Source organism: Crassostrea angulata, chromosome 10 (assembly GCF_025612915.1).
Source record: "Crassostrea angulata isolate pt1a10 chromosome 10, ASM2561291v2, whole genome shotgun sequence".
Lineage (NCBI taxonomy): Eukaryota > Metazoa > Mollusca > Bivalvia > Ostreida > Ostreidae > Magallana > Magallana angulata.
The window spans coordinates 18,674,603-18,687,598 of record NC_069120.1 but is presented as its reverse complement, the minus strand read 5'-3'; the positions used below and the strand labels follow the sequence as shown (position 1 = coordinate 18,687,598).

At 32.9% G+C, this 12,996-nt stretch overlaps 1 protein-coding gene across 1 annotated transcript; it reads left to right on the top strand.

The window, feature by feature from the left end:
• The first annotated feature begins 440 nt into the window (after positions 1-440).
• On the top strand, positions 441-4,136 carry LOC128167335 (nodal homolog). The gene is made up of 2 exons (XM_052832997.1): positions 441-969; positions 2,938-4,136. Exons 1-2 carry the CDS (start codon positions 669-671, stop codon positions 3,642-3,644), a joined length of 1,008 nt encoding a protein of 335 aa, XP_052688957.1. The 5' UTR covers positions 441-668; the 3' UTR covers positions 3,645-4,136.
• The last annotated feature ends 8,860 nt before the right edge of the window (positions 4,137-12,996 follow it).

Genomic DNA, 12,996 nt, shown 5'->3' with positions numbered 1-12,996 from the left:
AGATTAAATTAGTAAAATGAAAGGGATACTAGACTGATTATAAATTCGACGCAAATGTACATATACAAGAAGTTAAAATCAACATAAAGAAATGAAAATCGCAAGGAAAAGTACTTTTCGAATAAAAATAAATAAATAAAAATGATAAAAATGCATTTAAATTTGTTAATTATTTTATTTTTTAACCCAATTTATTTTCATTTGATTCTGGTTTTGATATTTCAAAAAATGGATTATAATAAAAACAAAGTTCGAATTCAGGAAAAAAATAACCTTATTTTACCTGTTTAAATGCTGCCTCTGTAAATGGTACAGATTTTCATAAACTCTTAAGCCATCGCTGACAATGAGCCAATCAGGTGGCTGTATCGTATAACTTACCAGTCCACCTTATATAAAGCAAGTCTACTTACAGCTTTTAACTTGATAGCTTAAGCGTATTCAACATCGATGCAACTATTATAAAAATTTCCTCCCGTTTTAATGGTAACAACAACAGGGCTGGATCAGTTGGGATTAAATTGAGGGACCCAGGATCAGGCTGACACAGATAGCTACGGCGATTGAGGAACGCTTCTAATCCTCAGTAATTCCCCCTAACTCCTTTCACCCACCTTAAATTTTATCTGAAGCGAAACCGGGTGTGCTAGATTCGGAACTTTTTCATCATGGCTGGACAGATTTGTCTGTTATATTCCATCCTACTTTTTCACTTTGGGACCGCTGCAGTTCTTAGAGCTCGGTTACCAGAGGAACTTTCCCCTCACGTTGCACTTTTGTCGTCTGCAAGACCATTTCCCTCTGATGAGCAAAAAGAAACGGCGATTTCATCCATTGGAAGTTCCAACAAATATATACTGACTTTTTATCAAAATTTGTTAGACGGACACTCTTTGTCGGAAGCTGCCCAGACAATTGAAAAGGCCAAACTTGACGAAGTCAACACTATACGGAGCATTGCCCCAAAGGGTGAGTACCATGGCTACCTCTAAGTCCGCGCGTGAACATCATAAAACTTTATAATATTTGCAATTGACGTTGTCGGACACAGTCTTTAAGACCTTTTGTACAAACGACAAGAAAATTCTTGAACTTAAACGGACGAAATTTGGGTTTTTTAAATATCAATATTAACTTTACATATGGGGTATATACATCATAATTTCAAGTTTTATTTTTTAAAGCATTAAAAAGCACTGAAAGGTATAGACTTTTTTAACAAATGCAACTGATTCTACGCAACAGTTGTAGTAGAGATAGCGAACTGTAAGATAACACGCTTTGTCCTGAATTTAAACATGATTATAATAATTTGCACGATAATCATAAAAAAGTAAAAAAAAAAAAAAAAAAAGTATGATAATTACGTAACAGAAATGAATATAATTTGTGTAAAATAATGCAGAGTTGAAATTACTTTTAAAAAATGCATTTATTGAGAGAGAGAGAGAGAGAGAGAGAGAGAGAGAGAGAGAGAGAGAGAGTCTATAAAAAAGTTCTTAAAATATTAGATATCGGAAAAAGGCTGAATGACACTATTACGTGAAAGCTTTAAGACCACAAGACGACCACTTAGTATATTCTTTTTTATTTATAAAAGTAAGACAACCTACTTTTTTGGCCGAATAAGAGGTTGTGAAAAGCGTATTTTGTTCTGGGAAAAACTAATAAACAAAAAAAAAAACAAAAAACGAGCGTGAGATTTTCTTATTGATCGACCTTTTTTTTTTTTTTTTACAATTGTCGCTTATTGTGGGAAAAGTGTATAATGTTTCACCTTAAAAATATAATTTTCTTGTATTATATTCCCCATAACTGAAAGAACATTCGTGTACAAATAGTAAGCATTGGCATATATTCCAGACACAAAAAAAATCGCATGGAAGGTGGAAATGAATTTCATTTAAATGATAATTTTGCAAGAAACCAAAATAAGATGCGATATATTTTTGATTTTAAAAATATAATTGTATCTAACTTAAACTACCCAATATTAAAAAATTTCATTAATATATGACATTGTTTATAAATGATTTTTGTAATCATTCCTGTATACTTTTTTCCTTTAAAACTCGAATATTCATTTTTAAAAAAGGGGAAAAAAATTAAGCAATTTAAGGTTCATACGATTTCAAATCGTGATATTGTATTGTCGCAATCATAATGACCATATTAGTATAACTTCATTTTTTTTTCTCATTGAAATATTGATCAATTTAATGATTATCGAAAGAGATTAATAGTAAAGAAAAATACAGACAATTAAATAAATGTCAAATCCTACAGTGAGCTATTAAAGTGTCTGCGAATATAAGACTTTCGCACGTATATCAGACAGTGCGAGCGACAGCTCTTATTCACCCTTCCTTATATAATCCTCTTATTTGCCCATATCAGTAAACTCAGTTTACGGTTTTCAGTGAACTTTGTAATCTTTGACCTGTCCAATCGACGCCTTGATGCTTTCCTTGTCATCAATTCCACCGTAATCGTGTGATTTGTGTACACTTTGGAGATCATATAGCCTGAAATGGTAATCCTATTAATCGGTGTCAAAGCTGGCGCGATGCCTTACAATTGTCCAATAATCCCTTACATTTGACCTTAAATACACAGTCTTGGCGACAAATTCTATAATAACGCTCATGAATTAATATGATCGCAATAATTAATTACCGGGAAAGGTTTTGTTAGAATTAATACCATGGCAAAAAAATTTAATTTTTGTCTCAATTAGTGCATTTTCAAACCTTTGTATGGTTTCTTCCTTAGAACAGCTGACATTGTTATCAAAGATCTAACTTAATCAAACAAGAGTTTACATATTTTGGCATAAAACAATTCTGAAATATCTAAATTTTAGATGGTGCCTAATACCAAAATCTATAAAAATCGGTTGACGCAATGCGTATAATTACATTTTCTTTTTTTTTCTAGTTAACTACAATGGAATGATTTTCAAGATTCCAGTTCTTGGATCGGAAGAATCGGTGCAACATATGGAACTTCGATTTAATGCAACTACAACTCACAGAAGATGGCTAGAGATTGGCATAAAGAGAATGAATAAAACTATTAAAAGAGGTGTGCAACCCGTCACAAATAAACATGACTTAACCTTATTAATCAGACCTTGGATGTCGAAAGAAAATAAAGAACTCTTTGTTGAAATCAAACAAAAAATTGTCCCCGAGACCGAGGAAGATGCCATTCTAGTTCTCTTTACAAATGACAAAGCCCATCTAACAAAACTGTCTGACATAAGCAATGTATCCAAAGATGATAGTGAAAGCCATTCAAGAAGCAGGCGATCTACCCCCCGTCGTCGAAGAAAAAACTGCCATTTGTCCAACATGCATGTTAGTTTTAGTCGCCTTGGTTGGGGGCAGTACATTGTTTTCCCCAAAACTTACAACGCCAAAGTTTGTAAAGGGATATGTGTACCCGCTATCGCCCAGCAAAAAGCTGTGACGAACCACGCCGTGATGCAGAGTTTGATGCGAGAGTCGGCTAAAGGCAAAGTTCCCTTGCCATGTTGTGTACCCCAAAAGCTGAGTCCCCTCAGCATATTGTACACAGAAAAAGACCAGTTCCTTGTAAAACATCATAAAGACATGGTAGCTGAAGAGTGTGGATGCGAATAAGATATTTCCAATGATATTGTGCGGTCACGAATTCTCGATATGTACATCTGGGATGGGGGATGTGGGGATGGGGGTAAATGTATCTTAAATTGTATATGTCGCACATCATCTTTGACAAGTGTCTGGAAATGCATCTTTGTAAAGTAGTGTTATTTGTATGATTTACATAAATTGACATGGAATGAATGAAATAAAAGTAAACGGGGGGAGAGGGTATACATGTATAAATGAACGCATATACGTAATCAGTTAGTTGATGATGACTGGTTGGTCTGAGATATTTGCAATGTCGGTGTAATTATGCTCTCCACACTATCCATGAGCTGTTGAAGGCAAATGAATTGCTACAATTTTTGGCGGAGAACATTTGTGTGTGTGTATGTTTATTCGAAGTTACGAATTCGCATGGAACATGTACATGTTAAATTCTATTTATATTCTTTATTGTTATTTGTTGTTGAATTTTTATGAAAATAAATTATTTTCAAAGCTCATTAACATTTTACCTTGTAGTAAAAATCCCCCTCTGTGGCATTTCCTCTCTTTTACATACATGTAATATCAATTGTTATCAAAAAGTTTATATATTTATAGTTTTACATTTACATTTATGAATATTTTCATGAAATATCATTTTATAGATCTAATCATGGTTAGATTATTATTATAAACATGGAATGAATGTTAAAGGGTCGGTTAACTTTTATCGCGCTCATCAAAACGAAGCATGTCGCTTTTTATTTCATATGTACAACTTTTGTTTGTTTTGAATATATTTTATTGTGTAAATCAAAAGAACTGAAAACAAGTTCTCGCAACTTATGAGTTCCTCTCCCTACATACAACAGTAATTCATAATAATCTAGAAAATAAATAGATTTCAAGTAATTTTTGGCCGCTAGAAGGCGCGGTCGGTTAAGCAAATCAATTAATCTCTAAGGTCTGAGCAACGACGTAAAGACTGAAAATTTTCGACGTAGCACATTGCACCGCTTGACAAAACTTGTCATTAAGATAAAAAAAAATCAAAAAAAAAATAATTAAATAAATAAATAGCTGCAGGCATTTTAAAAGGCACTCCGATCCTCAGCCTCAAAAGATTTTTTCATTATAAAAATGTTATCTATCCTTCAAACTTTATAAATGAAAAGAAAATTAGAAAGAAATTTTCTGATGCCATCCATATATATTACGAAGTTATTGCAATTTTTTCCACGATGGATATAATGGAATAAATATACAAGTTGAGATCAAATAAGAAAAAAAAGTCCGGAATTATCGGTGCATCGGTTGCTCAAACCCCTTTACCTCTGTGTAGTAGGTTTCCGTACGTGGAACCACTAAACCAACCAGTTCGTTGTAACACTAGTTGTAATATTAACACTTGAAGAGAGTACTAATAGTAATTGTGTCTTGTTAAAGGCAGATTTATGATACGAAGAAAAAAATTCCAGATAATTTCAGGCACGTAGCATCAGGGGGGGCCAGGGGGGGCCTGGCCCCCCCACTTTTTCTCGCAGCAACAAATTTTTTGAAATTTACATATAAAAAATGGAATTATCATTGAGTTGGCCCCCCCACTTTTTTGGGAGTATGTAAAAAATTGATATGAAAATAAGGAAATGAGTAGTGAAATTGAAGTTATATAGTAAGCCAGCCCCCCCCCCCCCCCCCCCCCTCCACGGATTAGGATTTTGAAGATTTTGGGAAACATAGCATTTTCCCTTTTTTTTTTTTTTTTTTTTTTTTTTTTTTTTTTTTTTTGCTTGTCAAGATTTTTTGGATGAGTCTGGCCCCCCCCCCCCACTTTCAAAAACGATGCTGAGCATCGGATGACGTTAACAGTTTAAAGCATTTCGCTGTTGAGGTCTCACCTGTTTTGATATACATCTTGCCTCGCCGTGTTATTTAGTCGCGAAGAAATTATCAAAGAAGATGGGTGGATAAGGCGTGTAAAATGCCCATACACGGTCGGACAAGCTACTGAAAAATTAAAATATCAATAAATCTGATATTTTTTTTTAAAAATCATTTAAAACAATATACATTTTACATATCATTGATTTTTAACCTATAAACTTTTTCAATACTTGGAATATGTTAACTCAAACAGGCGTTTACGAATCAAACCTGCAAATACTGTCATTTTTTAGAACTTCAGGGCATTTTCTTTTATAGAGTGGGTCTGTGCTCCATATTTTTCTCTTAGTCTAAATAAGGTCTATTGGAAAACAAACCGATTTTAATCAACAAAAACGTGGAGAGATGACCCACTATACATTAAAAATATAATTTTGTATCCTAACAACTAAACGTATTAAAAAAAAATAATACAAGTCCGTAAAGTCGTGGTCCAAGTCACAGATAATATTTAAACAGTCTACATTGTTGTGTCTGAAATGGCTCAGTGGTTAGAGTACATGACATAAGCCAACCTTACATATCTAGGGTTTTTATGTTATGGGTTCGATACCACTAAAAATTATGGAAATATTTTTTTTCTTATCTTTTGTGTTATAATATATATATATATATATATATATATATATATATTAAAAACTGAATATAGTTAGAAATTGTGCTTTTGCAAACTCGTTTTATAATGTATTTGTATAGATTTAATTGGGAAAAAATAAATTCAAAATTGTATTTCACTACTAAACCGAATGGGCATTTGCGCCATCTTATTCCCCCATCTTCTTTTTTGAAGATGTGTGAATAAGGCGTGCAAACTGCCCATATGAGTATGGATAAGATACATGTACTATAAAATCAAAATAGGAACAAATCTCATAATTTCTTTCTCAATTACTAAAAACAATGTATATTTACCATAACATCGATTTATAACCTTTAAATATTTAAAGTAGATTGATTTAAATTGGCGTATGCGTGTCAAAACCTCCAAATAGTGTAATTTTTAGAACTACAATGCCTTTTCTTTTATAGAGTGGGTCTGGGCTCCATATTTTTGTCATAGTCTATATGAGGTTTAAAAGAAATCAACCCGATTTCAATCAACAAAAACGTGGAGAGATGACCCACTATACATGTACTTTAAAAATGTCATTTTGTATCCCAAAAATTGGACGTTTTAGAGAAATACTACAAGTCCGTAAATTCGTGTTTGAAGTTGCATTTAACATTTAACAATGAAGTTTGTTGTGACTGAAATGGCTCAGTGGTTAGAGCACCAGACATTAGGTAACATTATAGAGCTAGGGTTTTTAGGTTGTAGGGTTCGATACCACCTAAATTTTAGAATTCATCTTTTTTCTTATCGTTTGTTAAAATATTCAAAACTGAATATAGTTAGAAATCGTGCTTTTGTAAACTTGTAATTTAACATCATATAGTATATTTGGTAGGAAAAAATTAATTTGAAATTGTTTTTTTCGACAAAACAAAATGGGCATTTGCGCTATCTTGTTCCCCCATCTTCTTTCCCGCAGTAAAAGAGGAGAGGGGGTCCGGACCCTACCCCCCCCCCCCCTGGATAATTAAATTTTATTAATTTTATACGATAAGATTTCCAAAATATGCCTCGGAACCCTTTAAACGATAGAGAGCTCCGCAGTTATAAAAAGGCGAAAGCGCGAAGATGCGAAGGCGAGAGTGCGAAGTTGCGAAGGCGAAGAAGCGATAGTAGAATCGCTTCTTCGCTTCCGCAACTTCGCACTTTAGCCGTCATATCTTCGCGCTTCGCATCTTCGCACTTTCGCTCCGTCGCCGTCGCACCTTTGCCATCGCAACTTCGCACTCCCGCATCTTCGCCCAAAAGGCGAAAGTGCGAAGGTCGAAGTGGCCCCATCGGAACACCAAATGTATCTCATTATTACGAGTGACAACACATTAAAATTATTTCAAAATTCAAGACACTATAAAACAAAATTCTGTTTATTGGCGATGAAAGAGTAGACTCGATATTGTTCATGAATTATACTTGCATTGACGATTTTCCCCAACTACAAACTACTGGGTATGCAAGTTCATCACCCAGAATTAATGATGAAACCAAAATTATGAAAATTTTACTCCACTGTTAGGCATTATAAGCAAGCTGAAATTAGCAGGCACTAATAGCAGCCATTACGCCAGTAGAAGTTAACGGCCAATAAGGACAAGCGTCAAAGTACAGAGAGTACTCGAACAGAAAATATGTTTTACTTTATCATCGGCATACTTTAATTAATATCAAGATGATTAATGCATCAATAGTTTGTATGAGCATTGACAACTTTTGATGCAGTAAAGATCGTGTGATCAAAATCAATGGGGATATAAACCCTAATATGAACCCGAACCTCTTATCAACGCTTTTAGAAACAATATCTTCTTATTATAATTGATCAGTGTATTATCTATTTAAGATTTACTATAGTCAGGTACTCTTCACACATTTGCTCTAACAGAATAAAATCTATTCATGATCTCAAATACAACATTACAACAAATGTTTAGAATATCGATGTTCATGTATTACGTAGAAGAAAACAAAATGTATGTAAAATGATTTTTAAAAATCACTTTCCCCCAGAAATGTAGATAAGAAGTATTCATATTCCTACGTTACCTGCCTCCTTAGTCTTTTCCCATAAAAATATATACATGTATCATTCTTCGATTGACAATTCATTCACCAATGAATATTGGTTATTTTATTATTACAACAACTATTCTTTCATGATTATTGTTATCACACAATATCCTCATTGTGTATGAATTTGTTTTTCTTTATTTGCTTCATTAACCGCCATATGTCCACGAGAGAAGTGACGTAACTGTTAACAATCAATGTGTGGCAATGTAAGAGTGTTTTGTGAGTGCTACGGATATGAAAAACTATATACAGCAATTTATTTACAAGTTCGGTGTTTATAACATCAAAATCAGTTGAATAGAGTGAAAATTCAAGTAATCTCAAAGTCGTATCTTGGAAACGGGGTAACCAATTTCTGTTCTTGTTTACAGCGTCATTTTTCTACGGGTGTCCCGTAAACTTATGCGTAGACTAACCCGTAAACTTATGCAGTTGCGATCAACAAATACAAAAGATTTTTGGAATATCCTGAACTCTTCAAAGAGGGATTATAAGAGCCCGGTAAATATCAAAGATATGTTTGATTTCTTTAAAAGTATCAATGAAGGTAGTCTGTCCTCTGATAGCGATACTCTTCACGAACCTCAGGTCGATGGAAGCTCTAACGAATTACTGAACTGCGAAATTAATTAGTCAGAAATAACCGACGCTGTAAAGAAACTTAAAAATGGTAAAGCCCCCGGCTATGATAATATTGTTAATGAGCATATTGCCTCTACTTTGAATACATTCCTACCAATTTATAAGTTGTTTTTTAATGTTGTATTTGATAGTGGGCTGGTACTAGAGGAATGGCTAGTTGGTATTATTAAACCTATATATAAGAACAAGGGTGATCACACTTCTCCGAAAAACTACCGACCTATTACGTTACTAAGCAGTTTGGGTAAATAATTTACGTCCATTTTAAGTAAGCGTTTAGAATTGTATTCGGAAGAGGTAGAACTGATCCATAATAACCAAGCGGGTTTCAGGAAAGGTTTTTCTACTTTAGACCACATTCTTACTTTACAATTTTTATCCAATACGTTGATGAAGTGTAAGAAAAAAATGTTATGTGCTTTTATAGATTTTAAACAGGCATTTGACACAGTTTGGAGAAATGGTTTATGGTGCAAGCTCTTAAATTATGGTATCAATGGTAAATGTTTTAAATATATTACAAATATGTATAAAGGTACTAAATCATTCATCAAGATGAATGGCACGATATCCGACTTTTTTTTCTTGTAATGTTGGAGTCCGCCAAGGAGAAAATTTGTCACCATTTTTGTTTTCATTGTACATAAATGATTTAGAAAATTATCTTGTTGAAAATAATATTGCTGGTCTGCAAAGTTTTACCACATCAATAGAAAATGAATTATGTATATACATAAAACTGCTTGTACTTCTTTATGCAGACGATACTGTTATCTTGGCGGAATCTGGCGGTGATTTGCAGAACGCACTGAATGAGTTTGAATGTTATTGTAAAGAGTGGAAATTAAATGTTAATATAGATAAAACAAAAGTATTATTTTTTTTCCAAAGGACGAATGTGTAAAAGAGTTTTTTTTTATTCTAACAACAGAGTTTTAGAAATTGTTAAAGAATTTAAGAACTTTGGCATTATATTCTAAAGAGCTGGCTCTTTTTTAAAAGCCAAAAAACATTTATGTGACCTAGCACAAAAGGCAATGTATGGTGTCATTAGAAAAATTAGACAATTTAATCTACCAGTTACATGTCAGTTAGAACTCTTTGATAAAATGGTTGTACCTGTATTGCTATATGGTTGCAAAGTATGGGGTGTTGAAAAACTTGATAGTATTGAACGTGTGCACTTAAAGTTTTTAAAGCACATTTTATGTTTTAAAAGTAGTACTCCAAACAATATGGTTTACGGAGAAACAGGTCGTTTTCCTTTATCTGTAATTGTATTTACTAGAATTGTATCATACTAGTGTAAATTAATTTCTAGTGCTAATACTAGCATTAATGCTAGTATTAGCACTAGAAATTAATCCCTTGGATTGATTTCATGTTTTTAACTCATGTGGTTTATCAAATGTTTGGCATAGTCAGTTTTGAAATATTGTTAACCAAAAATGGGTTTCAACGGCAGTTAAACAGAGATTACAAGATCAATTTATTCAAAAGTGGCATGCTGATATAAATAATTCATTAAAAGGAGTTATATTTAGAATTTTTAAAACAAATTTTGGATATGAAAAATATTTAGATATTTTACCCCTGAAATTCAGAAAAATTCTTGGTAAATTTCGTACTTCAAATCATCATCTACCAGTTGAACTGGGAATATGGGGGTATCTCATTAAATGAAAGATTTTGTCCTCTCTGTAACACAAATCGTATAGCCGATGAATTTCATTAAATTTTAGAATGTGATGCAATATCACAAGTCCGGAACAAGTTTATAGACAAAAAATTTTTGGCTAGACAAAATGTGCAAAAATTTTCGTATCTTATGACAACATGTAACATGAAATTGTTGAGAAAATTGTGTATATATATAACAAAGATATACGAGGTAGTCTGTCCTCCATGAGGTTCATTTTGTATAACTTTTCCTAACTCTATAACCCTTATTAAGGTCTTCCGTTTCCAACGGAAGACCTTATAGTTTTCGTACTGTTTCTTATTATTATTATTTTTTTCCCAAAATTTTGTGCACGCGATATCTCGAAAACTATTCGGCCGATTTCGACCATTTTTTCACAGATGATTGCCAGTGGTCATAATTCTAGAAGTTTTTTGAAATTTTGAAATCGTCACTTCCGGTTCCGATTTACGGCCGTTTTTGTAAATTTTTACGACCAATTTTGTGCAGACATAAACTCAGAGACTATCAGAGATATGAATATAAAATTTTCAGGATAGGTAGACCATAGATTGAAGTTGTGCACAATGCAGTTTTTTTATGCCAGTGGCGCAAAGTTTAGGAGCTCGCCTGGGCTCGAAAATTGGATACGAATTTTGAATCACAATTTTCATACGCTTTGATCTGTATCTTTTTATCAGTTAATATTTTGTTAACATATATATAACAAAAGTGGTAGATAATTAAAAGTTCTTTCCAACAAATTCAACAAAAAGAGGCTGGCCCTTTTTTTAGGGACCAAGACACTTGTAAACTCTAATACAAATAACTTAAATACGATAAAGATTTTGTAATGCATTATAGAAGAAAAGTTGTTGACCGTAACAATATCTATCGAGTAAAATCATTGTCATGCCCATTTATTACGTAATTAGGGATTTTTAGGAGCCAAAGTACTTAAATTTTGACGCAATATATCTAGAGAAGGAGACATATTTTGTTAAGCTTTGTAGAAGAGAAAATGCTTGCATTGATAATTCTAATCGATTCCATCAATCAAAACACCAATGTATGTCCCCATTAAGGATCTAGAGGATTGGCCCCTAAAATATGCAATCATCTGTATCTAAAAAATGAACAACAATTTTAGATACGTGTAAGAACAAAACTTGTTAGTATTTGTGAGACCTTTTGAATGAACTCAGGAAAAAGGGGCTGGCCCCTTACATTAGGGGCCAAGACACTCGTAAAATCTTTTTCACAACCTTAAAAACAAAGATTTTGTAATGTTTTACAGAAACAAAGTTGTTGATCATAACAATATCAGTTTGTTAAACTCATTTCCAAACCAATTGATGACGTAATTAGGAATTTTAGGGGACTAAAATCTTAAACATTTAATGTGCTGTTTGTGAAAAAGTAAAACTCTTTGTTAAGCATTTCAAGGGATATTGACAATCGTATGCATTATCTGAAAGGGAGTGGTTGAGGAGGGGGGGGGGGAGGGGGTTCAGAAACTTCATTGATATTTTAATCTTATCGTTTAAAAATTGAACGGAAGACCTACTCGTTACTCGTAACGAGATCGTATCTAGTATTTATATATGTTTACCTCTAACCAATTTATATGTATATTTTAATGTTACTCTTGTCCTCATGTACCATATGTTTGAAATGGTTTTGAGCGAATAAATGAACAGAACTGTCATTTTTCTTCATGTTTAACATGAAGAAAAATAACCCCTTGGTCTTTTTTTTTTCTTTTCCAGGTCATTATTCTGCGGGGGTCATTATTCTTCATTATGACACCGGACGTTTACACTAGAATACGCACTGAGTGTACGTCATACATACCCGTCGAAATAATGATTTTTAATGACTCGCTGCTGCTGTATAGATTGTGTTTCTATCTTCATTACCGGGGGTCTTATTGAATTTTACGCTCAACGCAAGTCATGCTGTGTATTTGATAATATCTTGAATTGGTCGAAAACAGACTTCGTCATTGTTCAAACAATGAACCCAAGTATAGATATGATGATTTTTAAATATTACTAACTTAAGTAAAAAAAATGTGTGCAGCTGACGAGAAAAACCGAATCTAATTTGGATATAATGTTCATTTCAATACTATTCTGCCAAAACGGCCCGCTTCAAATGAGCTTTCGTCGTTTTCTAACTCGGTAAATAAATTGATTGTTTTCTAAGCACAATTACATTATATGCCATTATACTTTTACTGTTGATGAATTCAAAGCCCAAAATTCCAAAATATAAATAAATATATAAAAGTTTTAAAAAAAATTATCAAACATCAGAAAAAATAAGCATAATCATTATATATTAGAATATCATTAGAATATCAAAATCTCATCTTCTAACTCAGGAAAACTTCATTTGTACAGTAAACTATTAATACTAACGAGTAC